The 27022-nt window shown below is 35.7% G+C and overlaps 1 protein-coding gene across 2 annotated transcripts in view; it reads right to left on the bottom strand.

The window, feature by feature from the left end:
• Window positions 1-253: 253 nt before the first annotated feature.
• Window positions 254-27022, bottom strand: part of ATG5 (autophagy related 5) — a 124254-nt gene continuing 97485 nt past the window's right edge. For both annotated transcript variants that reach the window (XM_026511715.4, XM_048225910.2), the window contains 2 exons: window positions 19711-19828; window positions 254-2461 (listed from right to left, as the gene is read on the bottom strand). In XM_026511715.4, coding sequence (XP_026367500.1) covers window positions 2325-2461; window positions 19711-19828 — 255 coding nt within the window. In that variant the 3' untranslated portion in view covers window positions 254-2324. The remainder of the gene's footprint in view (window positions 2462-19710; window positions 19829-27022) is intronic.

The raw sequence follows: 27022 nt of genomic DNA, 5'->3' as shown, positions 1-27022 counted from the left end.
TAATTTTAAAACATATTTTCATTTTCTTGGGGGGGGGGTCACTACCAAGAGTGAGTTATAAACAAGCATATAGAAATTCGTGGCCCTCTCCAGTTTTCTTTCATATGTTCCTCCTTACCCCTCATATCTTTTACTTCTTTGAGAAACTTTTAGACAAACATGAGACTAAGGAAAGTTAAATCAATTCCCCAATAGGTAACTCGCTGTATATAAATCTCATTTCCAACTTCTGGAAATAATGACAGACACAAAATTTTATTTAATTTTTTAATAAACCGTAAAATTTAAATATTCAAATAAAAAGAAACAAAAATAGATATTTAAGCCAGCACTAATTTGTGTTTATTCTTCCTCTGGGGGTCGGGGCTTGACTTACCTGGGACGAGAGCAGAGTAATACAGTTATGATGCTGGTGTAATAATGAACAAGTAACAGCGGGCAAAGGCTTGATAAAATTTACTTTCAAATCTGGAAGCAAAGATCAGCAGCTCGCTTGAGCCCGCTGCAGAAACCTCAAACTAGTCTTGTCTGTGGAAAACTACTATGGCTTACCGTTCTTACCACACTTTCTTCTTCACAGCTTAGCACTCCCTGGCATTTTGATCCTTTTGTTCACTGAAGCTCACTTCAGTCTGTCAAAACATCAAGGGGGAAAACCCCCAAACTGAATAGACGAATAAACACTTTTAATGTGAACAATCATATTCAGATCAACCTCTTTTGAAAAAATACAAGTCAGTGGGTTTTTTGTCCTTAAGTAACTCAAATATTGTTATTTTTTTTCTGCCTTTACTAAAACGGCACTTTTCATGTTATTGACACTTGCCAATGATGTCGAATTTTCTCACGTTGGTACCCTGTTTTTCTTTTTGATTGCGGCTTATCCATTCCATTCCAGAATATCTGATCTTTGACTAACTTTATCTCGTTCTGTGACTAAATATACTATTATTAATCAGTGGAAATCACAAAAGGAATAACGAAGCAGTGAGCACTAGCAGGATCGCACTTTGACATTCGTACAATTTTTATACGAAAAACATTCATTTTTATTATGGCATCTAAAACCATTATTGTATGATACTATGTCTTCTAGCATATTCAGATGGGTCGACATTCCACGTGGACAGCGAGCTAGCTCACAAGAAACAGCGGGATGCACAAATACGTCCAGCTGGCAGAATCCCAGCGGCATGGCAATAAAGTGCAGCAAAAATTTCCTTATACTGAATAAGAACTCCAGGAACCTCTGAATATTTTTGGTAAAGTTGAGAAAAAGCTACTACAGTCAGGAGATTGGTAATCTTTAGACTTCAAAGACTGGCTGCCAGGGGCCACAGTGAAATATTAGACGTGAAGCCAATGAAAAACACTAGCTTGGCAAGGACTGGGTTTTTCCAAAAAAAGCAAAATTACCTTATACAGATGCTTAGCATCCTATGATTTGACGGGTTTACAGTGATAAAACAGCAAAGATAAATGATAACATTTATACCTTTAGCATGTAAAGAACACAGATTTAAAAATCGGCAGCAAGAAATTCTATGACAGCTCCTGAGACAAGTTATCCTATGCCCTCCATCTACTCCACGTCAATGACAACCCGCCTGCATGGCAACATAGAGTAAAAACAGTGATCTACTCTATGTGAGTCAGAAAGGACTGGAAAAGGGACAAAATCGTATGTTATTAAATGACAAAACATATTTAGAGGCTTTATTTAAAAATCTCTCACTGTTCATTATCAAAGTTACAAGATTGTTTGCATACCAATAGACAGACTGTAAACATAGGAAATTTTCATTAAGGAAAGATGGGTTTACTGTAATTGGATCTTTTACAAAAAATTACTGCAAGTTATTGATAACAGAATTTCTCTTTTACTTTCTTAAGTCTAATTCTCTAGAAAATTAAACCAATGTTTCCACTCCCTCCAGCTCAAGTTCAATCATGGTCACCTTAGGAAATACCCCTGTTTATTTGTTAATCAGAAATACAAATCGAGTGGCACATATTTCCATTTTCTTCTTAGGCCAAAGGTTTCGGCTTCATTCTATCTTACAAGAAAACAGAAGACTTGCAGTGGTCCTGTGAAGTCTTTCATGTCGCAGCTGAGGTTGAATGACGGCAGTGGAGGGAAGCAGTGGTGATGCAAAGACAGAACAGCCCGAGTGCCCTTATCTGACATGGAATCATCTTCCTGTTTGGCTTGCAGTAGTGTTTCTGGTCAGGCTGCCTCCACCAAGCCTGACTGAAGCAGAAGGGTGACATGCTCTGGTGGATCCTGTTTCAGGGTGATTCCGTTCAGGCATAGAGTTGATCCTTCAGTCCGCCGGCTGCGGGATGATACTAATGTGAAGAAAATTATCTGGGTAGCTCAGATGTTCACTCAGCCACTGCAGAGGTGTTTCCAACATTGGCTCAATTCCATGAATCATCACTTGATTCTTTTTTTCTCCATCTATTCCAAGAAAGAAATCCAACAGTAATCAGGAAGGGTCAAGACAGAAGAAAAAAAGAATCTGTTGCCTTTTGAGAATCCTTGGTGAGGTAAATGGGTTTAACAGCTTTAACAGGTTAAACCTGGTCTGTCTCCTGAGCAGGAAATGTGGACATGGAGAAAGTTCAAATGTTGCAATATGTATCATCCAAAACAGAAACCTGAGGGTTGCAATGAATTCTGATAAAAATTCTGTTGCTATATGTGAAAGTATTCATTCTTTCTTAATTACTGTGCTTACCTAAGATTGACGTTAATGAAACTATAGTGGAGAAAACAGCCCATTGTACCCACTGACCAAATTTATTTTAGTTACACATTAAAAACTGTACTATACGGTTATTAAACATGACAGGTATATGAAGTAGGTCAATAAATATTTAAAACATGTAAAATAGAAATTTGACTAGAAATCATCAAGAATAAGATTAGTGTTTAGGAAGACGTTTAATGAAACAGATGGGAGCTTTAGGTTACTTTTCTTTTCTTTTTTTTTTTTTTTAAGATTTTATTTATTTATTCGACAGAAATAGAGACAGCCAGCGAGAGAGGGAACACAAGCAGGGGGAGTGGGAGAGGAAGAAGCAGGCTCATAACGGAGGAGCCTGATGTGGGGCTCGATCCCATAACGCTGGGATCACGCCCCGAGCCTAAGGCAGACGCCCAACCGCTGTGCCACCCAGGCGCCCCTTTAGGTTACTTTTCAATCAAGCTGTTCAAATATATATCAGAAAGTTTTAGAGACACGGACTTACAGTTCTAAATGAGAAGGAACTAAGAGTCTGACTCAGGATTCCTGTTTTAGAGTCACGAAAACTGATTGATTTCTGTTAACACCCATTTGCTAATTAAAAGAGTGCTGCAATTCACATTTTTCTTTCAAATTCAAGTTTTATTACAGACTTAAGGTGAATTCTACGTCTTTTACGATTCTGATATGATGTACTGACAACTTTTACGGTAAAGTAAACAGCAGTTCCCTCCTAACCATTTCCTTGGTTGTTATAGGAAAGCAAAGAAAGCAAAACCAAATTCCTTTTTTGAAAGCAAAACAAAACAGAACCTTCAAGAAACTTTGTGTCACTCCCCCAGCACACTTCTTGGTTTGTCTCTTTAATCTCTCCAAAATACAATGTCTAAACCTCTCAGCGACCTGGAGACAAGAGACAAGGAAACTGGGAGCTCATGGAACTGTATGAGAGGGAGATACCCTCCTTTCCCCTTTTCTGCTCTCTTCATCCCTAGTGCTCTCATGTCCAGACAAAATGGGCTGATGGGGTATGGTGATAATGGCGTGGCTAGCACCTGAAACAAGAGACCCTTTTAAAGAAATATTTAAACTCCCCCTTAGAGGCAGCAGAGTCCTGGGAGGTGACAGTCAACAGATGACAATAAGAGAAGACACAATAACACTACAGAGAATTGATAAAATTATACCAAATGTACAAAGCTAACAAACACACTCTCGATCCCAAACATAACCAAGCAGAAGTCCCAAAATAAAACCCATGAATCACTGCCATACTTTAAAACAATTCTGGAAAAAAGATATTACCTCCTAATACTTCTCACCTAAAACAATGCTTTCATGTTTTGATTTTTCTGACAATCTTTGTTGTAGCTGTGATCAGTGTTAATACAGTGACTAATTTTCATAATGATGGGAATCATCTATAAATAAAAGATTAAGCAATATACAGAGGACTACAGAAAGCATGGTATTAGTACTCTGAGAATACTTTAAATTGTTGGTATTCAAATGGATAAACCCTCAGCTATCTGGAATGATTCATTCTTTGTAAATTCTAGATTGCCAAGGTTTCACTGCATTAAATCTTTCTTAGAATATTTGAAAACATTTCCGGTATAGTTCTCTTCATATTCTTATTTATATTTCTTTGAAATATTTCAATATTCTCAGAATCTTCCTCCTACTTAGCACTGAGTCAAAAAATGAAAGAGCAGTGGTATAAGAGTTCCTTATCTGTAAAATTTTTCCTTAAGCCAGAGGTACCTTTGGATACTCTGAAACAGAGTATAAGAAACAAGTCTCAACTCAAGATCCAAAATATTGTTACTAAAGCAATATTTAAATGTGAGTGCAAATACAATATGGCATACAATCCACTCATGCACAGTGTGTTTGAAAGGCAAAAGACCAACTCTGTTACCAAAGGATCAATGAGAGTCTGAGTTGTACAATATAAGGCGGAGAACATAAGCACTATTCAAATACCTTGTAAAACAAACCTAATAAATCATGTTATCAGACACCTGAATAGGCAGCACTGACTGATTCTCTGGTTTAAATTGGGGCCACTTTTAATATGCAACATAAAAGCGTCACTAACTAAACTTAGACAATTATGGAAATGCATCTAGGACTGTCATATTCCCCAACACAACAGTTTAAGATCTTAAATATATATTTTGTCACTGCCTACGTTTATCTTTCTTGTTTTCGAACGTCTCCCATTAACACAGCTGCCACCAGAGGAATACTTAGAATGGCATAGCAGTTCCTTTGGAACTCTTAACTGAAGCTTCCCTCTTATCCATTGCTACATCCCCAGTGCCTAGCATGGAGCCCAACACCTAGTAATTAGTCAATACATGTTTTCAGACCTTGGATAAGCTTGTTGCTGGCAGAAGACACCACCAACATTAATGTGTAAAGAATAGTTTCTGATGGCAGGCACTAGTAAGTAGAAGAGCTCTACCTATGAAGACTGTTTTGGTTATTAGAATAATAAAAAGTCAAAATGTTTCCAGATAAGCCAAGAAGTATATATGCTATCACCTGAACTCATGCTGCCATAAAGAACAACAGAACATGACTAGACATTTTGGTAATTACAGAACTAACAAAACGAAGCAGTGAAGAATCAGCAAGATGTTTCTTGTTTTCCTAACAGTAGTAAGGAAACACTTGATGATACTGTTAAAATAAATCATGTTTTTGGTAAATATGTTTTTGTATTTTAAAATGGGGATCCAAAATTTAATACTTGGGAATAAGAAATATATCACTACAAAGCAAATGACTCAGGAGAAAAATGTTATATCACACCTCACCCGCTCAGATTTTTTTTTTTTTAAGATTTTATTTATTTATTTGAGAGAGAGACAGCCAGCGAGAGAGGGAACACAAGCAGGGGGAGTGGGAGAGGAAGAAGCAGGCTCATAGCGGAGGAGCCTGATGTGGGGCTCGATCCCATAAAACTGGGATCACGCCCTGAGCCGAAGGCAGACGCTTAACCGCTGTGCCACCCAGGCGCCCCTCCGCTCAGATTTTTTTAAAAAGGCAGTCTGATGCTTTAAAGTAGGCAAACATTTGAGACAGTAATCAAGTGAACTAGTTCTATATGAAATTCTCTCATACAGAGCACTTTTGGGGGGTAACTCTGATTTTGATATAATTTCAATTTTCTGGAAAAGTTGCAAGAGTAGTACAAGGAGTTCCCCTTCACCCAGATTCATCAACTGCTTACATTTTGCCCATTTGCCTTATCTGTCTGTATGTTTATAATCATTTTTTGAATCATCTGAGAGTAGATTAGAAATATTGAGCCCTTTCCCCCTAAATGTTAGTGTGTACTTGCTCATAAAGATATTCTTTTACATCACCATAATACTGTCATCAAAATAAAAAAAATTAACTGATACACTTCTGTGTAATCATTTCAAATTTTATCAACTATCCCAATTATTTCTCTCACCTATCTAGGATCTAGTTCAGGAATCACACATTGTATTTAATAGTGGGTAGTTTTTGCCTTTCTTAACCTTGACAGTTTTGAAATGCACATGTCATTATTTTGTAAAATGTCCACGTAGCAATTTTTAAACCTAATTATTTGATTCATTTTGTAAGTATGAGGATAGTCATTCATAAATATTTTGGGTTTGTAAATCAAGGAAAAGGACAGAAAATAAAGTCAGAGACACTATTTTCATTAGGTAGAGGACGAATTCAATTCACTTTAAGAGTTAGATATTAAATCCAAAACGATCATATTCCAACACAAAGAATATAATAAAATTTCATTTCTTATATTTATCTTACTTATAAATCTAATAATTATAAAAGATAAAAATGTAAATATATCATATAATTTTGTATTATCACCAATAGCCTAATAAAAACAAACCCAATTCTTAATTAGCACCTACTTTAAAGTGAGCATTTTTAGAGTTGTGTGACATTTTAAGAAAAACATATTCAGACAGATGTTGGTTATATGATCAGAATGGTAAAGAATTACATATGGAAGCAAAAAGAAAATTTGCATTAGCCACACAAGTCATTAATGAAAATTATGAACTTAAAACAATGGTAACTTCTTATGTATATAAAAAAATTATGCCTATATACAGGTGTGTGTATATACAAAATATACACTATGAATATAATGATATACATAACAGAAATGAGACATTAGGGCACCTGGGTGGCTCAGTTGGTTGAGTGTCCAACTCTTGATTTTGGCTCAGGTTATGATCTCAGAGTCATGAGACTGAGCGGGGGGTCGAGCTCCACGCTGGGGGTGTGGAGCCTCCTTGGGATTCTCTCTCTCCCCCTCCCCCCCAAATAAATAAAATTTTAAAAATAATAAAAAGATAAAAAAATATATAAATGAGCCATAAAGAAACAAGGGTCAACTCTGCACTGCTGGTTAACAAGGTGCTACTGAAAGATGAATCGGGAGACAGGCAAGCTGAACTCCCGTTCTGGTAAGGACTCTGAGCAGGCCTCAGATCTCTCTCAGGCTGTCTCCTTATATATAAAATGAAGGAGTCTGTGTAGATCCATGGTTTGCAAATCTGGCTGACGATCTGAATCATTTGGGAGATTTAAAAAAATATATAAGCTGGGCCACTCTCCAGACCTTCTGAATCAACCTCTGGGATAAATGTTCCCTTAAATAAATCTTATGATAATAAGGGTGTAGAATTTTTCCTTAAACAAAATCTTACGTAGAAACCCAGTATATAATACAGGGGAGGGTGGGGCAGCTTCATCTGATGTGGGATTGCGTGTCTCCCAAGACCTGCTGTTTGCTTACAACCCACTGTTCATTCCTGATACGACTGCATGGGTCAGTTTGTAAACCATGTTCTAGAACAGAGGATCACTAACATGTCTTACATAAGTTCTAGTATGAGTCTTTTTGTCTTTTCTTTTTTTTTTTTTAAAGATTTTTACTTATTCATTCGAGAGACAGCAAGAGCAAGAGAGAGAGCACAAGCAGGATGAAGAGCAGGGGGAGAAGCAGACTCTCGGCAGAGCAGGGAGTCCGATGTGGGGCTTGATCCTGAGCCCAAGGCAGACAATTAACCGACTGAGCCACCCAGGCTGTCCTAGTATGAGTCTTTTATGCTTAAACAGTAAAATATTTCTTTCAGAGTTCAAATTAGCATAATTCAGTAGTTTTGAATTCTTAGGCAAATCACTTAATCTTCTGTGTCTCAGTTTCCTCCTATCATAGTGTGGATAAAGAACTCTAATCTCCGGGGTTGCATGGAGATTAAGTGGGATATCCAAGTAGAGCACTAAGCACATAGACTAACACAAGGCTTGGACCCAGTAGGTACCCAGTGAAATTAGTAACTTTCTTCCCCAATCCTCCCTCCTGCTCACTCCCTAAAAACACAAGAGTGTTGAAAATATTGTGGAGTAAGTGAAGACAAGTTTTTAAAAGACCATGGTTTAGTAACAAAAAGTAAAAACACTCACTGTAATTCTTTTCCTGTATACAAAGTTATGGGAACAAGGTAATTCTTTCAGTACTAAGATGTATCAAAATATATATATATAAAAACCATGGATTCAATTATGTGATTAGCATGCAAAGGGCTGTGAGAATTTGGCCTAATGTTAATATACACTCTGAATTATTCAGTCCTATTATTATGCAGTGTGGCACACGAATTTTATGAATGTGCTAAAAAAAAAAGAGAAAGAAAGAAAGAGGACAACAAAAACCCAAGACTCGATTATTATGCAAACAACAGAATGAATGACAGTTTAAAAATTCCTTAAGCACTGTAAACCCTCTGAATTAAATTAGTAGTGCTCTCAACATGTATATTTAGTAAAGCATATCACTGACAAGTCAAATAAGCCCTACTGTGCTATTGTTATGTTATTTAGTAGACTTTAGGTAACGTTCTTTTTTTTTTTTTTTTTTTTTTTTTTAAAGAGGAGAACATTCAGGTAGGGGGTTAAAAACTTCCAAAAACTTTATTATCCATCTAAAAATAAATCATTACTTGAGAACTGACAATATGTGAGGAATCTGCCTTTTAGAGATTTCTATTAGCAATGACTCAAATCTTCCCCATCTCGATCTACATTTTAGTCCTTATTTTTTTGCCAATTTTCAGTAAGGAATATGACATAAATGTCTTTAAAAATAGGTCAGCTGAGACTCTAGAGAGATGCGTGGGTTTCATTTTTACTTTTAATTAGTATACTAAATATGTGAAATCTCCTTGAATTTAAAGGAAGCTAAAGAAATGGATGGTATATCTTCAAAGGTAAATGCTTTAATCAGAAAATTTCAGTTTAATTAATTTTTTTAGCTCATACTTGTGAACATGGAATAGTAGAAATCTAAGGCTAAATGCTGTAACCATTGTGTTTAGCTTTGTGGTTTCACATTTATGTTTTATAATTCAGCAGAAAACAACTTGATTTGTTATCATGGAATGTGTGATGCTGAAGATAAAACTTTGGAAAAATACTTAATACTTCTGAAAAAGTTTTAAACAAATGAAGAGATGAGCTTTCGGATTACCACTAGTCTGAACAATTTTGTTCTGTCTGACAAATTCTTTAACCTCTGATATGTTCATTAGTAAACGCCAACTAATTGAATCCATCGACATGAAAAACCACAGGCAGAAATCTGAAGTGCATACATCATGCTGAAGGATTTTGACTCAGCCTCAGCAGTAATAGTCAGTGAGGTCAGGTCAAAGAGGGTTAAACCAAGCCAGGATATAGCCAAAGGAATACATCAAACGCTGATTTTAAAAGGGCAATTAATCTTAGACAGAAATGCTTCCTGGGGAATGAGATCTCAATCTTAAGAGCACACTACATGATGTAGCAGTAAAAATGAACATATACAAGCTTACAGAGCTTTTATCCTATGATCACAAACAGAAGGAGAGTGCTGTTTATCAGAGAAATACAAACCCATTTAAAAATACTTACATTAACTTCTTCCGGATCTATACTCACTTAGCAGTAGAGGTCTTAATGAACATACAATATCACAGTTAATATATGCCACATATCTCTTTCCATGCATAATTTTTATATTTTATATATTTTAAAAATTATTTCTGCCCCAAATATTCCCCGAGCCTTGGCTCTTAACGTTCTAAATAAGATTTTCAAAACATGTCTATGTTAATTTTTTCAAGGACTTTTGCTTATAATCTTTATATTTCTTAATGAGGAGGATATAAACCAAACTTTAAACCAAAAAAACCATAATTTACTAAATAATAAAAAGAAAATTGTATTAAATTAAAAGACTGTAAGACCATCTTAATAAACTGATTAAAAGCCTCCTGGTAATAATTAGATAAAAATGTGATAAAAGTTAGAAATTTAAACTTGTTCTTTTAAACTAAAAAAAAAACAAAATAAAACTTTGAAAATATAGGTTCAAATGTTTTTGATCTGCTTTCATAAAATGACCCAGTATAATTCTAGCTGAGTGTACTAGGGACCATTAATATTTGTCAAGTATGAATTACAGGATACTTCATTGTTTTATTTAAAATGTAAGCAATAATTACACTATTTATATATGGTCAGAGTGAGGTCTCACGGGACTGTTTTAATGAAGAGATGACTAGCTTTTAATCACCTGCATGTGTTATTATTTTGTTAAGGGAATTTTATTTTCTAGTGTTAAAGATGAAATATGGATTGTGCAAGTGTCTACACCCACTTTTTAAAAAGTCAGGTTAATTCATTTAACTTCTTGAGATTTAGATAAAGAACAATAGGTAAGAGGAAACCAGAGGCATCTTCTGACAGGTACAGTAACCTCATCCTCACTCAGGGAGAATAAGGAAAATTAACACTTTACAATTTCTTTGACTTCAGAAAAGACATACGTCAACGGACCAAGTAATTAACAGATTCTGTTATTACCAAGATTAGTCCGTACTGTCCATGTGCTGGGAAAAGCACAAAGATGGAGGGAGAGTGACACAGTCAAGGCAAAGAATTTCACTCATTTTACTTTAGAATTTGATGGCAGGAAAGAAAACTGTATTATAATTACCAAGTTTAAACTGAGCCTAACAAATTGCTTCTGTCCAAACTTGAGTACAGATTTTTGCCCATGAGGGCTATATTTTTTAGCTTTTTGAACTCCCATTGTGAATGACACTACATCATTCTTTCACATAAAATCTGCATCCAGTGAGGGAGAGAGAACAATGAAGAGGAGAGAGAGTTAGGATGAGATTGAAAGGCCGAGTGACCAGTGACCCAGTCCGGCAAGCCAGACTCACAGTATCTCAGCACAGCTCTCAATGGGCCTTCAATGGTTACTTGTGAATTGCTAAAACTTCAAATAAATATGGGAACTACTGCTTACGGTCTTCAATGAAAAACTTTCACTAACAGCAACACTTTCAGAACCCCCTTGCCTTAAGATTTTTACATGAAATATATTTTAACAAGTGTATGACTGAGCTGACTGCAGTGATTAAGTAGATGCCCTAGCTTATTTCTTGCTTGCCAGAGCCAGATTTCTGGCATATTCTAATCATTTCTTAAAAAAAAAAAAAAAGTAAAAATCAGTGGCATAGAACTCTTGCCATGATCTGATATATAAGCAGTTACAATATCGGTTTACATTTAAAGTTCATCATAAATCTATACCTTCTGTGCATACGTCGAATATCAAGTACCTGTCTCTGCAGAGTGGGATTATCAACAAATAAGAAAAAACTGCTTCTTTCTAACTCTATTTTGTAAATTTCTTATTAGTTATTTGTAAAAAAAAAATTAACAAAACTGAAGGAAAGATGTTAATTATAAAACCTTGAAAAATATGATTATGAAATCTCACTTGAACAAATACTTTGTTTAAGCCCTACAACCATCCTATGAGGCTAGGAGCAGGAACTACCCTTATTTTATAGAATAAGAAACCTGGATCCATTAAAAAAAAAGAGAGAGAGAGAAAGAAAAAACAAACAACTAAATGATCTTCCAAATTAGTGTGAAGTTACAAAGGGATACTACAATGAAAACAAATTCTAAATGAGTGAAAAAAGAAGTACTGAAATTGTAAAGCCTATTACTCTTACTCCTAAACCCTCACTCTGATGAAGTTTGGGGGTTTGTAGGTTTTAGGTTTCTGTGGCATGAATTTGAGAGAGAACTGAAATACCACCTCTTTTGGAGGGGGTCAGTGTCAGCATGCCTACAGAAGTGACGACTGTTGGCTCAAACCCCAAATCACAAGATATCAATCAACCAGCTTTAATTCTAACACTCAAAGGATCTGCCTCATACGAATAACAGGAGATTCAGATGTTTCTTTTCTCTAATTGCTCTGTCTGAAAAATATTATAGCATCAAACAGTTAATTCACTTTATAAACAACCTAATCTTGAAAAAAAGGTGAATGCAACATCTTCTACTTTTTTGTAAAAAACTGTTCTATTTCTCATAAAAATAAAGTAATATAACTTTTTAAAGATTTTATTTATTTGACAGAGAGAGTACAAGCAGGGGAGTGGCAGAGGGAGCGGAAGAAGCAGATTCCCAACTAATCAAGGAGCCAGAAGTGGCGCTCATCCCAGGACTCAGGGATCATGACTGAGCTGAAGGCAGACACATAACCTTAACTAACTGAGCCACCCAGACACCCCTAAAGCAATACAATGTACTAACCAAGCAAACAGATCAATCACTTAGCTCCTCGGTGCTTTCCCCACATTTCTGACATCACTGAAAATTTTCTTCACATTAATGGGAAAGAGGTAGAAAAATCTGGCTAGTCTCTCACAGCAAAACAGAGTAGGGAAATTTTATTTTTTATTTTTATTATTATTTTTTTAAAGATTTTATTTATTCATTTGACAGAGAGAAAGACAGCTAGTGAGAGAGGGAACACAAGCAGAGGGGAGTGGGAGAGGAAGAAGCAGGCTCCCCGCTGAGCAGGGAGCCTGATGTGGGGCTTGATCCCAGAACTCTGAGATCACGCCCTGAGCCGAAGGCAGACGCTTAACGACTGAGCCACCCAGGCGCCCCCAGGGTAGGGAAATTTTAGACGAGCATTTTAGACCGGGTATTACCCATAGCAACCAGCCCCTGGATAGCTGGTGAAGGATTCTACTTCTATAGTGCTCATGCGTTATGTCGAACCTGGTTTCTCCTTTTTATCTAATTTCTGCTCATCTTTTAAGACAGCTCAGTCTTCACTACCTCATCCAGAATAGATAAGAGCAATTCCAGGTGCTTCCTAATATTCTTTGCATATCTCCATTCCTGCACACACCACATCTGGGCATCTTTCTGCCCATTCCAACTATACCAAAGTTTCATAACAGCAGGAACTACGTCTCACACCTCTTACTGTCTCCAGTGCCAGAAGTCAGTATGACGCAAAGGAAATGACTGACAAAGAATAAAATCCACAACATCAAATGGAAACCAAAAGTTAAATGGCAGTCAGGAAGGGTCTCAAGGAGTAAATAAATTCCCAGGAAGCAGAGTAGAAATGGAAATGCAAAAAGCCAAGTGGCTACAGGGATTGTACTTGTGGGTAAGAGAGATGCTGGGAAACTTCACTGATTTGCCGTGGAGTGTAAGCCTTTCCCTACACATAGACTCTATGTGTACAACAGCATATATGAACTCAGGTTTCAACTAGCAAAACTGTGACAGAGGACTGATCACCTGGAACCCTGATATAAACTTATCACAGTGAAAATGGACATTTTTATCCTCGTAAGTCTAGCTTCCTAGGTTCTTCTATATTACATTAGAAAACTGGGAAATAAAATATGATTGGGCAAAGCTTGTAGGTGTTTTGTATTCTCTAAAGTAAAAGAATAAAAGCTATGTTCTTAAATTTTTGTTGTTGCTTTTTTGTAAGTTGTTTTTAATGAATAAAGAAAGAAGTATTTCGCTTCAGGTCTGGTACTGAAGCTTAGCTCTGAGTCATTGTAACTACAGCTGACACCACAAAAAAAATTTACCTGAGCTCACCTTTGGTTATTTCCTGTTACCTCTAATTTGGCTAACTCCTCTAGCCACTTACAAAACAAAACAAAAAAAGGAACACACAAAGCAGCTCATCATTAGTTACTCGAGAACAATGACCTAAAGCACGTCTTCATAAATATTAGTACATTCTACTTTCGTATGATGAAATAAGGCAAAATTCCTTCATGCATGAATCACTTGTTGTAAGGAGTAGTAGACAATGGTGCCACATAACATTTATGAAGTACTTTCTCTTTTTATCATGTGATGACAGCCAGTTCTTATCCACACACACCCAATCTTAAAGTCTTTCGCTTTCAACTTAAGTCGGGTGCAGGTGTTTCAAAATGCTTCACATCTGACAATACCACAGGTGTACCGAACCAGACAGTAAACAGTTCTTCACTGAAACAGTGCCTTGATGTTTTGGATACTCCCCACGGATCCTGAAATGACAGTTATTTTCCAATATGATGTTACAAAAGGAAGAGGCAAATAAAAGTTTTTCCAAAGATAAGATAGTGGTGTTAGAAATGCAGCCTCCTCTGGTATGAAAGGTACTATCAAAAGTACCTCAAAAGTATAGGTGCTATTTCTATCATTTCAATGAAGCCTGTGTACAATATGTGTGTGTACTCTAATCAATGTAAGCACGTGACAGCTGGGAAGAAGTCTGTCACAAAGATATCCACCTATCACCTCCGTGATTGCCTAAACGGCAGATCTGTGGATTAGAGCCACAAGTGGCTACCTCACCGGCCCCCTTCAAAAAGAACGTAAGGGAAATCACATTGCCTATTCTCCGGTATGGATGTGCAAGTTGGGCAGGCTACAAATTTAGGAGAGAATAAAGAGCCTTTAAAAGAATCAAACGCTTCACAAATCTGTGTGTCATTACCGTGCAGGGCCACGCTAATCTGGTGTGTATTGTGATCTGGGTGTAGGAATGGCAAACGAGCACGAACATACATTCTGACAGAGTGCGCCAGCTCAAAGCATGTGACTGCTTTTCATTTTCATGTCTGAATCTCATAGCCACCATTTTATAAGTTCAACAAGAAAGTGGGCAGAATTCTACAGAGGAACATTAAAAAGAACAAAATGGACAAAACAACAACAGTAGAAGTTCAGGTTCCTAAGATCATACCAGTAAATACCATAGGAGAGAAAGCAAGCTCAGATACTAAACATAAATCATATAATAAAGAGTTAGGAAAAAGCAAACATTTCAGAATGTTATTTTAAACTAAACAAAAAACTTAAAAGGTTCAAACCATGAAAATGAAAACAAATGGAAGCACGCTAAAGCAAAAAAACCAATAAACCAGGAGATGGAGATTTGAGTTCTAGACCTAGTTCTTCAACTAAGAAGCTAAGAGACCCTTAGCTACTCATCTAAGAAATCAAGGGACTGAACTAAATTAACTTTAAGGTTCTATAATTAAAGATTCTTTAAAGATGTCAAATATCAAATTAACACCCAACCAATTTCTTCCTGTTCTCCTTTAGGAAATTTCCCCTCATCACTCTGTGTCTTTGTTAATTTTGCTGCTGGCTGGGGCATACACCATTATAGAACAGTCTTCTTCCAAGGGTTTGAATTTCTTTGTGATGTTCTCACTCAGTAGGCAAGGATCTTATTTTTTTTTTTTTTTAAGATTTTATTTATTAGAGAGAGAGAGAGAGTGAGAACACACAAAAGCAGGGGGAGCAGCAGGCAGGGGGAGAGGAAGAAGCAGGCTGCCTGCTCCTGATGCAGGGCTTAATCCCAGGACCCCAGAACCATGACCTGAGCTGAAGGCAGACGCTTAACCAACTGAGCCACTGAGGCGCCCCAGGCAAGGATCTTATAAAGAAGTAAATTTTAAATGACATAAAATTTTTCAAAGTAGATTGTCAAAAATCATCTAAGAAAAGAACAGTAAAGGGGCACCTGGGTGGCTCAGTCAGTTAACTTTCCGACTCTTGATTTCGCTTCAGGTCATGATCTCATGGGTCCTGGTTATCGAGCCCCGCCATCAGGCTCCATGCTGGGTGTGGGGCCTGCTTAAGATTCTCTTTCCCTCTCCCTCTGCCCCTCCCCCTGCCTCACTTTCTCTCTAAAAAAAAAAAGAAGAATAAGATAGCCATTTCAATTGCTCTTTTTTTTTTTTTAAACTGAAGTAGGTATTATATGAGTTTCAGGTGTACAACACAGTGATTCAACATTTATATACATTATGAAATGATCACCACCATAAGTCTAGGTACCATCTGTCACCATATAAAGTAATTTCAATTACTCTTAGTTGATAAAAGCATTTTTTCAGTGTTCTTTAAAATACTACAAAGTACTAAAAAAGAATGAAAAATACAGTACAGAGAAATTAACTGAAAGCCAATGCTTGCAAATGGGACAGGTATGAAGTGTATGAGTCCAATTTCTGTTAGCAGTAAAAAATGATTAATATCTTAATTATACTTCAAATGGAAAAACTATATTCCCAAATCCTCAAGAATGTGACAAAATAGACATTAAACAGATTTAAAAAGAAAACAAACAAAAAACCAACCCTTATGGCATGGAAAAAATGAAATGGAATGGTAAGATTATTCCTGAATCAATAAAAGTTACTGGGGGTTTCTCAGTGAAAATTTCTGTAACCTTAGTTCAAAAATAAAAGTTTACTTAAAAAGCTCTATAAGGAGATACAGGAAAATGGCAATACTGATTGTCCCTGGAAAGGGAAATTGAATTAGGGTTTGGTAGATATAGGTAAGGTGAGAGAGTTTTCAATAAATTCCTTTATATACTTTCTGATTTTGGAATAATATAAATAAAAATTTTTAAATTATTTAACTGAAGATAATACATAAAAAAACTTTAATAGGGCCTCATCAAAATTAAACATTTTTACTTTTCAAAAGAAAATTAAGACATGTCATAGACTAGGAGAAAATAATTGCAAATCATATGTCTGATAAAGACTTGTATCCTGGGGTGCCTGGCTGGCTCAGTCAAAAGAGCGAGCGAATCTTGATCTCAGGGTGGTGAGTTTGAGCCTCATGTTGGGTGTAGAGATTACTTAAATAAATACAACTTAAAAAGAAAAAAAGACTTGTATCGAGAAAATACAAATAACACTCGAAACTCAGTAGTAAGATGAAAACTCCATGAAAAAATGAGAAAGGCATCTGAACAGACATTTCACCAAATATACCTACAAATAACAAAAAGTATATGAAAACATACTCAACATCATTAGTCGTTAGGGAAATAAAAAATAAAACCAAGAGATACCACCACAAAACCACTAGGATAGCTGTAATAAAACAAAAAACGTATGTTGCCAAGGATGCAAAGCTGGCAGGACTGTAAAATGACGCAGCCACTTTGCCAAAGTTTAGCAGTTTCTTAAAAACTTGAACACAAACCTACCATAAGACCTAGCAACTCCATTTCCAGGAAACCGCTCAAGAAAAATGTAAACGTATGTCCACATAAAAACCTGTATGCAAATGTTCGTAGAAGCATTATACATAAAGTGAAAAGCTGGAAACAATCCAAATACCCATCGGTCAGTGAATGAACAAAATATATACCCAACTGATTACTATTCAGTAATAAAAAGGAACAAACTACTGATACATGCTGCAATATGGATGAAACCCAAAAACATTACACTAAGTGAAAAAACCAGTTGCAATTTCATACGATTGCATTTATGCAAAATATCCAGAAGAGGTAAATTACAGAGACAGAAAGCACACCACTAGCTGTCTACAACTGACAGTAGGAGCAGAGATTAGCTGCAAACAAGCACAAGGGAATTTTTGAAGTGGTAGAAATGTTTTAAAACTAGATTATGGTGATAGTTGCACAACTTACAAATTTATTAAAACTAAAAATTGAAGTACCAAAAACTTATTTAACTGAAACTCTTACTGAAAACTAAAATTACACAGCAATACAGATAGACTACAATTTCTCCTATGGTATTATAATCAACTTAATGTTAACTATGCCATGATTTAACGATCCTAAATACTGTCAGGTAATGACACAAGGAAAGAATTCAGTACGTGAAATACTGAGCAAACGTTTTTACCCTAGCATGAGAGATATGAAGATATGTAAGACACCATCAACAACCTTGCCTATGGAGTCTAGTAGAGCACAGTGGTGACAAATGATACAGTAAGACCTTATACAGTAATATTGATAACCTCTTAAACCAATGCAACTTGTTTAATTTCAACAATTTTGAGTAGCAGTGATCTTTTTCATTAATCCTTGCTGGTACTGGTTCTGATGGTATTTGAGATGTCCCCCTCCACTCCTCCTACTGAGCATTTGTGCACACTAGAAGAGCTAGACACAGGAATGCCAGAAAAGGCAAGCACATCTGATTAAGGGAAATAGTTACAGTCATAAACCAAAGGACCTATTTTGAGTTCCATATTCTTTGTTTAGTCATTTAGGCTGAAATATCAGCATTCTCCTAGTCCCACTTTGTTTCCAATTATGGTTGTTAGGCAAACTATTTCTTTAGACACTACATGTTTGTTTTTTTTGTTTTTTTTTAAAGATTTTATTTATTTATTTGACAGAGAGAGACAACCAGCGAGAGAGGGAACACAAGCAGGGGGACTGGGAGAGGAAGAAGCAGGCTCCTAGCAGAGGAGCCTGATGTGGGGCTCGATCCCAGAACACCGGGATCACGCCCTGAGCTGAAGGCAGACGCTTAACGACTACGCCACCCAGGCGCCCCACACACTACATGCTTTTTGAACTGTATGATACAGTTAGTCACATAAGTAATAATACAATCACCCCAACTTAGAATATGTTAATAAGAAACATACCATTATCTACTGAAGTTATATTGTTATAGTAATATTAATATATTTATTAATGCCTAACCTCTTTCCATAAAGTATATAAAGTAGCAAGTTAAAAATTTCTCTATATAATAAATACAAGTCTGTACAACATATTAACAAATATAGTAACATTCCACTGAAATTTCCCCAATTGCTTGGTAACCAACAGAACTCTGATTGCATCATTAATAGGGTGATGATCAAATTACAGTACATCGATATGAAGGACCATAGTGCTGCTATTTAAAAAAACAGCGTCAAAGAATTCTTCTTGACTAAAACTATGCTCATGTTGTGTTAGGTGAAAGATGCAGCAGGACATACAATTTTATAAACACATATATACTCCTCTTAAATACACAAGTGTCTATATGCATGTGTGTGTCAATTGTGGTCTCTATGAGTTAGGGGATGATAGCATTTTTTTTCTTTTATTATTCTCTGCATTTTCTTTGTGTTCCTTATATTGCAATTAATAAAACAGAATTCAGCAATTTTTATATTTTTCCGTTGCCTACAAGAAATTAATTTTAACCTAAACTACAAAATGAGGACTATGAAATAGGGTAAGTTCTTAATTGCACATGGGAAATGTCAATGCCTAAGAGAACAATGCTGAAACATTAGGAAGTGGTAGAAAATTCAAAGAAAATACTTATCTATTATTTAGTATTTTGAACTTTAAAATATCAACCAAAGGAAAGAAAATTTTTTTACCATCTCTTATTCCTTTAGAATGAAGAGACACAATGCAAAATGTAAAACAGTATTTACCAGAACTGAACCCACAAATGAAAGACCCAGGGCACCAGAGATGTGGTAAGAGAGTAATTAAAAAGCAGTTTATTTTATTTTGCCAAAGAGAGTCAATTCCTTAATTTGTTAGAGTCAATTCCTTAATTTGTTAGTGTCAATTTATAAAATAATAAATTAAACATCAAATGCTTCTGTTTCAAAAGACTGTTCCCTACGAGATAATGAAAATATTTTCCTAAAGTAACCAGTAAATGTTATTTATAAATGCAGAATGCTTATGTTACACTTCAGTTAACAAAAAGAAATGAAAGAACTGTTTTAATGTTGCTGACTGTATTACCTTCAGGAGCAATTGCAGAAGGACAAACTTCTTTGAGGAGATCGCCCAGTGTATGCAATTGTCCATCTGCAGCCACAGGACGAAAAAGCTTCTGAATGAAAGGTCGTTCAGTTGTTGTCTATTTGGAAAATGAAAAAAGAATTCCAACAATTAAGTCTTTGTTGCTGTGAATTACAAATTAATAGATCAGAAATTTAAAGCTGGCATCAGATGCCTCCGGAGATAGTGTTATCAGAAGCATATACAATATCACGAATGTGGTAACAGTACCAAAAATGCTTAACATAAAATCAAGTAAATCTAATCATGAGAAGCAATCAGACAAATCCAAAATGTGTGACATTCTAAAGACAACTGGCCAAAAAAGGAGAGAAAAGAAAACACAAGACAACTGGCTTCAACTCTTCAAATAAGTCAAAGGAAGAACAAAACAATATAAAAAGATTAAAAAGGATCGGTGAGATATAACAACTAAATACAAAAATAAATCTTGACTGAATACTGGGTGGGAGGGAAAAATCAGCTATAAAAGACATTTCTGGAATAACTGGGGAAATGCATAATGAACATTAGATAATATTACTGAATTAACGTCAAATTCTTAATGATTATAAGGACAATATCCTTTAAGAAATTCACGCTTACATATTTAGGGATGAGGGGCTATGCTGTCTGAAACATACCTTCAAACGGTTGAGTGAGCACAAGCACACCTGAGTATAAATGTGGGAAAATGTTAACTACTGGTGAATCTAGGTGAACGGTATACAGTCTTAGTTGTTTTATTATTTTAATTTTTCTATACATTTGAAAATTTTCAAGAAACAGACTTATAAATAGAGAACAAACTGACGGTTGCCAGAGGCGAGGAAAGTGGGAGAATGGGAAAAGTGGGAGAATGGGAAAAGTGGGTGAAGGGGCGTGGGAGATCCAGGCTTCCAGTTAGGGAATGAATAAGTCACAAGGATAAAAGGTACAGCACAGGGAATACAGTCAATGGTACTGTAATAGCGTTGTGTGGGGACAGATGGTAACCACATTTGTGGTGAACACAGCATAATGTAGAGAGTTGTCATATCATTATGTTGTACACCTGAAATTAATGTTAATGGTGTATATCAACTATATTCAAAAAATTAAAAAGAAAAATAAATCAGAATCCAAAAAAAATTTTCAAAATACCAGATATAGCATTTCCTCTGACAACTATTATTAGCAGTATGTCATAATTTACTGCTAATAATTTCAACGTACTGCCCACTTTTAAAATTCAGTTTCATTTATAGGAGCATGACAATGATGAGGAAAGCCTCATGACACACAGTGCAGAGGCCCTGAAATCAGCCACTGTATGAACAGCACGATCACTTATGCACTCTTATGATTTTGCATCCAGTTTCTTTGGAAAATTGGGACATTCTGTATCTCTTCAGTTTGTTGTGGAAAAGAGTGAAGAACTATGCCAAGCACACAGAAAGAGACACAGAGAGAGAGAGAGAGGGAGAGAGAATGAATGAATGAATGTTAAAGATAATAAACACCCTGTCCCCAACTGTTATTTTAAGATGTTAAGTTTTTATATTTAAGTCTCCATGGATAAAAAATCATAAAAACATACAAGAAGAGAACAATGCCATATATTTTATAAGAATACTTGATAAGTAAATATACTCATATATTCATTTTTACATGTAGTATTTACATACAGTATTTTAAAAAATTTTTACATATTTTTCATATATTTTCATATAGTGCTTTATGATAAAATGATTTCAAATACCTAACCATTAAAGATAAGTTTGCTTCTTTTTTAATCACAGAGGTACACCTCAATTTCTTCAATATTACTCTTATAGATTTTGTATAAAAAATAATCTGCTTTTAATATGGACATAAACTAAAATGTAAGAAAAATAGACATGATTACAAGCTTGTGAGCTACCTTTCCCCAGCTTTTTTTTTTTTTGTTTCTTTTAAAGGAGATTTCACACCCACAATGGAGCCTAACGCCAGTATCAAACTCAGGACCCTGAGATCAAGACCTGAGCTGAGATCAACAGTTGGGACGCTTAACTGACTGAGCTACCCAGGCCCCCCTACCTTTCCCAGCTTTATACTGTATATTCAGTGGACACATAAATAAATGTTAAAAATAGTATTCCAATAATAGTTAAGTATCTGTGTAAAAAAGCCTTGATAACTTGATAAAATCTTGATCATTAATATGCATTGAATATAAAGCAATTCATTTCACTAATTGAACTCTATGGATTTTTTTAAAAAGTATGACTGATATCCTTCAATTTAGGAAGTTCATACATTTCATACAAGATGAAACAGAACGATGTGATGCACAATCAAGGATTAACTATGTGACGACAATAAGGGCTCGGGGAGTTCAGAGAAGAAATAAATGAATAGAGGACCGTAGTAATAATTTAAAATAGCCACCACCCACTTACGGTTTTCTATCTTTCAGGCAATGAAGAGGCTTTTAAGACTTTTTAGCAAAGGAAGTGACGCGATGAAAGAGGCTTTTCTGAAAGCTAATGGAAAGCAGCACTGTGTACGAGGACTTGGTTAAGAGGTAACATCAGGAAGACGGGTGAGAGGCTGTCTGAATAATGCAAGCCTACGTGATGACAACTGGGGTTGGGGCAGAGGAAAAGGAGGGTCAGGACTATACGCCCAATTAAAAAAAAATAAAGTTAAAGTGTATCATGCATAGTCTGATCTGAAAACACTAAGATTTTCAGCAAAGTCAAAAAAATTTTTTTCAAGATTTATTCACTCCCTACTTAGTGACAAAACTGTGAGGTGAATAGCTATAAAAATACATATTATAACAACCTGAAAGCGATAGGCTAAAAAGGCCCCAAGTGGGCTTAGCTAGATATCAAAAACCAGAAAGTGTCCTTCACTCCTATTCCTAGAAAAATGGCCTATAATTTCTCTGTAGCTCTCTTTTTCTACTCTCCCAAATCTGAGCAGTGATAATAAAGGTATAACTTCAACAACCTTTATAATGATGTTATTTGCTTGGGTGGAGGAGAAAAGGCCTTGTAGTATTAACATATTCTAAGTTCTGTGGAACAGTAACCAAAAAAACTCTCATCAAAGTGCTGTTTCTCATGTAACAACAACCTTACTTTAAAAGAACAATTACCCAAATACCTCAATCAAAAATGTAATAAACATCTTCTATTTAATATTTATCAGACTACCTTTATATTCTTATTAAAATTTAGTATTCTAGAAAAGAGCAGTTAAGTGTCTGAGTAAGTTACACCAAAGATTATGAAAACGACTCAATTTTGGGAGTTACTGCCCCTTAAAACAAAAGCCCTTCACAGATGGATCATGCATTCAAGTACTGGACAGAGGTTCAGAAGGGCAATGAGAATGGAGGGTAGATTCATGCAAACTTCTTGGCAGATCTCATTAAACCTAAGCTGAAGTTCTGCAGACAAGACTAATATGCTAGAAGTATTTAAAAGCTATCTTCCTCTTGAATATATCAAGAATTTTAAAGATAGAAAAAACTTTACGAACATGAATTCCGCAAACTCTGATTTAGTATACATGAAACTGGACAATACTAACAATATCCATGTAATCTGAATCTTAGCCTGACAGACAAGAAAGCTGCTCCAACAGTAACATAAGACAATACTTAATCTAGCCATTTCTTTGTGAGTATGCAAACTATTTTCAGTGACTTCCAAGAGGTAGTATTGCTCTCTCATAAGAAATAGTATGACTTCATAAACTCATCTTTGAAACTGCCCTTGCTACTTTAACAAATATGTTACTCATTTCTTAAATACACCAAATAGAACATAAAATTGGGGTGCTACTGGCTGGCTGCTCCTCATCCCTCCTCTTCTCATGTACCCTCACCAATGAAACAATAACTTTTCCTGTATGGAAATGTTATGTGGTTGATTTTGCCTTGTAGATACATGGAACAGAGGCAAAGGAATCAAATTTATAAAAATGTTAAATCTGTAAAAGTTTAGTGAATCTTATACATTTTCTTAAAGTGACAGTTCAAGAGTTACCCTCAAATTCTTAAAGATGATGTGTGTTACAACTATTGTGTAAACTGGAAGCTAATCCTATTATTAATCTTCTATCTAAGAAATAAGAGACAGGGAAAAGGTTTATTTCCAACACAGCCAAACAGGTTAACCAAACAGGTTAACATTAAAGCTGATAAAACAAGAAATGCCGACTTATTATGTTAGGCTGAAAGATAAGACAATGTATGGACTTTAAGAGTAAAAGGGACAATGGATATATCATTAAGACCAAGTTTGATTCTTATGAGTTCATAAAGTACGTACTGCAACAAAAATGCGAGGCAGTTGTTGAAGAGCACAGGCTTTGGAGCCAGAAAGAACTGGCTTTAAGTCCAGGTTCTGTCATTTATTACAGACCCATTGGCACAGTTACCCAACTTTCTTGTGCCTCAGTTTCCTCAACTATAAAACAGGAATTATATATATGTACACATATATGCACAGGCATAAACGGACATAATATCTACATTGTAGAGTTTCTGAAATAATAAAATACAAGCACAGCACAATCATGGTACATATGACCACCTAAATACACATCCTAAGACATGATCAACAGTTTTAGTTTTATCCCAGTTTAGCAGACTTAAGTTTATTCAAATCTTATTTTCTCTTAAGTTCAATTGTCTGGATGCTAAATCATGAAATTCAGCTTAAAGGAAATACTGATACACTGGACATCATGAAAATAATAATAATAAAAAAAAACCCTTTTGTTCTGTTAAAGATCCTAAGAAGATGAAAAGACAAGCCATAGACTGGGAGAGAATATCTGTAACCTCAGTTCCAATAAAGTTCTTATTTCTAGAACACATAAAGAACTCTAAAATTGCAACAGTAAAAAAAGCAAAGAATTCAACTAGATAATGGGCAAAAGACAGACATTTTACCAACGAGGATATACAGACAGCCAAAAAAGCACATGAAAAGATGTTTGACACATCATTAGCCATTAAGGAAATGCAAATTGCCATACCCCAATGCATTACTACACACCTACAAAAATGTCTAAAATAAAATGCTGGTGAGCACGTGGAGACACTAGATCACTCATACGTTGCTGGTGAAAATGTAAAATGGTAAAGGCCCCTCTGGAAAAGACTGTGGTAGTTTCTTACAAAACCAAACATGTATCTACCATATGACTCAGCAATTATACACTTGGGTATTCCCAGAGAAATGCAAACTTAGGTTCTCAAAAAGCTCATACATAAATGTTCATAGCAGCTTTACTTGTAATACCACCAAACTGGAAATAATCCCAATGTCCTTCAGCAGGTGAATGGTTAAACTATCTATGGTATATCTATACCATGGAATTCTACTCAGCAGTAATAATAATAATAAATTATTATAATAATGAACAACCCTATTAATATATGGAATAACTTGTATGGAACTCAAGGGAGTTATGCTGCATGGAAAGAGCCAATGTCAAACATACATACTGTATGATTCCATTTATATAACATTAGTAAAATGATAAAATTTCAGAAATGAGAACAAATTCATGGTTGTCAGAGGTTAGGGAGAGGAAGAAGTTAGGTAGGTGTCTGTGGCTATAAAAGGGTAGCCCCGGGGCACCTGGGTGGCTCAGTCGGTTAAGCAGCGGCCTTCAGCTCAGGTCATGATCCCAGGGTCCTGGGATAGAGCCCTGCATTGGATTCCCTGCTCAGTGCGGAGCCTGCTTCTGCTCCCCTCCCCCTCCCTCTTTTTCTCTCTGTCTTAAATAATAAAATCTTAAAAAAAAAAAAAAAAAGGGTAGTCCAAGGAATGTTTGTGTTGGAACAAAACTAATGGAATATGAACAAGGTTTGTGGGTTGTATCAATGTCAGTTTCCTGGTTATGATATTATATTATAGTTATACAAGATGTCAAGAATGGAGGAAACCAAGTGAAGGGTATAAAGATCTTTCTGTATTATTTCTTAAAACTGCATGTGAAGATTATACATGTTAAACTGATGTAAAGCATTTAGAACAATGACTAGCACATAGTAAATGCTCAATAAGCGCTGTTAATGTTCTCATCAAATGTGACCTGACACTCAATAGAAATGTACTGAATACAAATATGTATTTTGTATTGAGTCATAAAACAAAACATGCAGGATTATAAGAAGATATACTAATCTCACAGCCATCCTGTCACTACATGGCATTACCGATATTTTACTGTTTTGGTCATATATGTTGTATTAACATATAATATGAATTAGAAATGTTGGTTTTGTCAAAAATTACAATTTACAGCTAGAAGGGTACACATCTGGCTCACTGACCATGGAGTCAATGACCATAAAGAGGAGGAAGAATCCCATCAGATAGTAAAAGGAGATTCTATTCACTGAAACAAAATGAGACTAAAAGTTACGAAAGAGAAAAACAAAAATTCAGCAAGGATACAACCTAAAAGATGCTCACTAGGTGCACGATAATTCACTGGGTTGTGAACCTTAAAAATGGCCTTCAGTAAAAGTCAGGAAGGTGGGAAGGAGTACGGGGTTAGGGGTCTCCCGCTGAAACAGCAGGCAGAATCTGATGATGACAAAGGACCTGGTTGTTATAAAAGCTTGCACAGAATCAAGGATGCCTGCGTGGCTCAGTCAGTTAAGCGTCTGACTCTTGTCTTGGCTCAGGTCATCATCTCAGGGTCCTGAGGTTGAGCCCTGTGTTGGGCTCCTCGCTCAGCGGGGCATCTGCTTGAGATTCTCTTTCCCTCTCCCTCTGTCCCTTCCCCCGCTTGTGCACGCACGCGCTCTCTCTCTCTCTCTCTCTCAAATATATAAGTAAATCTTAAAAAAAAAAAATGCTTGGACAGAATCATCCTAGTAGTAGTATCTAGGTTCAGGATCTCCAACCACTGACCTGAAACCCTGTAAAGTGATCATTTGCTCCGGTGAGCCTTAGATGGGTATTCTTAAACAAGTATTTTATTTATACTTTATATATGTTGCATTTCCCCAGGTGTAACAAGTTTCTACGTCATTAGCTACTTTGTGTGTATACTTTGTAAGTTCTCAGAAATAGGATGATTAATCATTCACTACATTTATAATTTTTTTGATTTATAAGAGTTCTGTAAGTATAGCAGAGGGTTTCATTTGTTAGATATGTAGGTATTTTTTTAAAAATCAGCTATACTGAACTTAACAAATTAGCAAAGTCTATGTGTTGATTAACAAAGAATATAATTTGATTTGTTTCAATAGCCATATAAATAGTTCTAA

Source organism: Ursus arctos, unplaced genomic scaffold (genome assembly GCF_023065955.2).
Source record: "Ursus arctos isolate Adak ecotype North America unplaced genomic scaffold, UrsArc2.0 scaffold_13, whole genome shotgun sequence".
Taxonomy (NCBI): domain Eukaryota; kingdom Metazoa; phylum Chordata; class Mammalia; order Carnivora; family Ursidae; genus Ursus; species Ursus arctos.
Note: the sequence above shows the minus strand (reverse complement) of the source record. Positions and strands in the feature narration are given on the sequence as shown.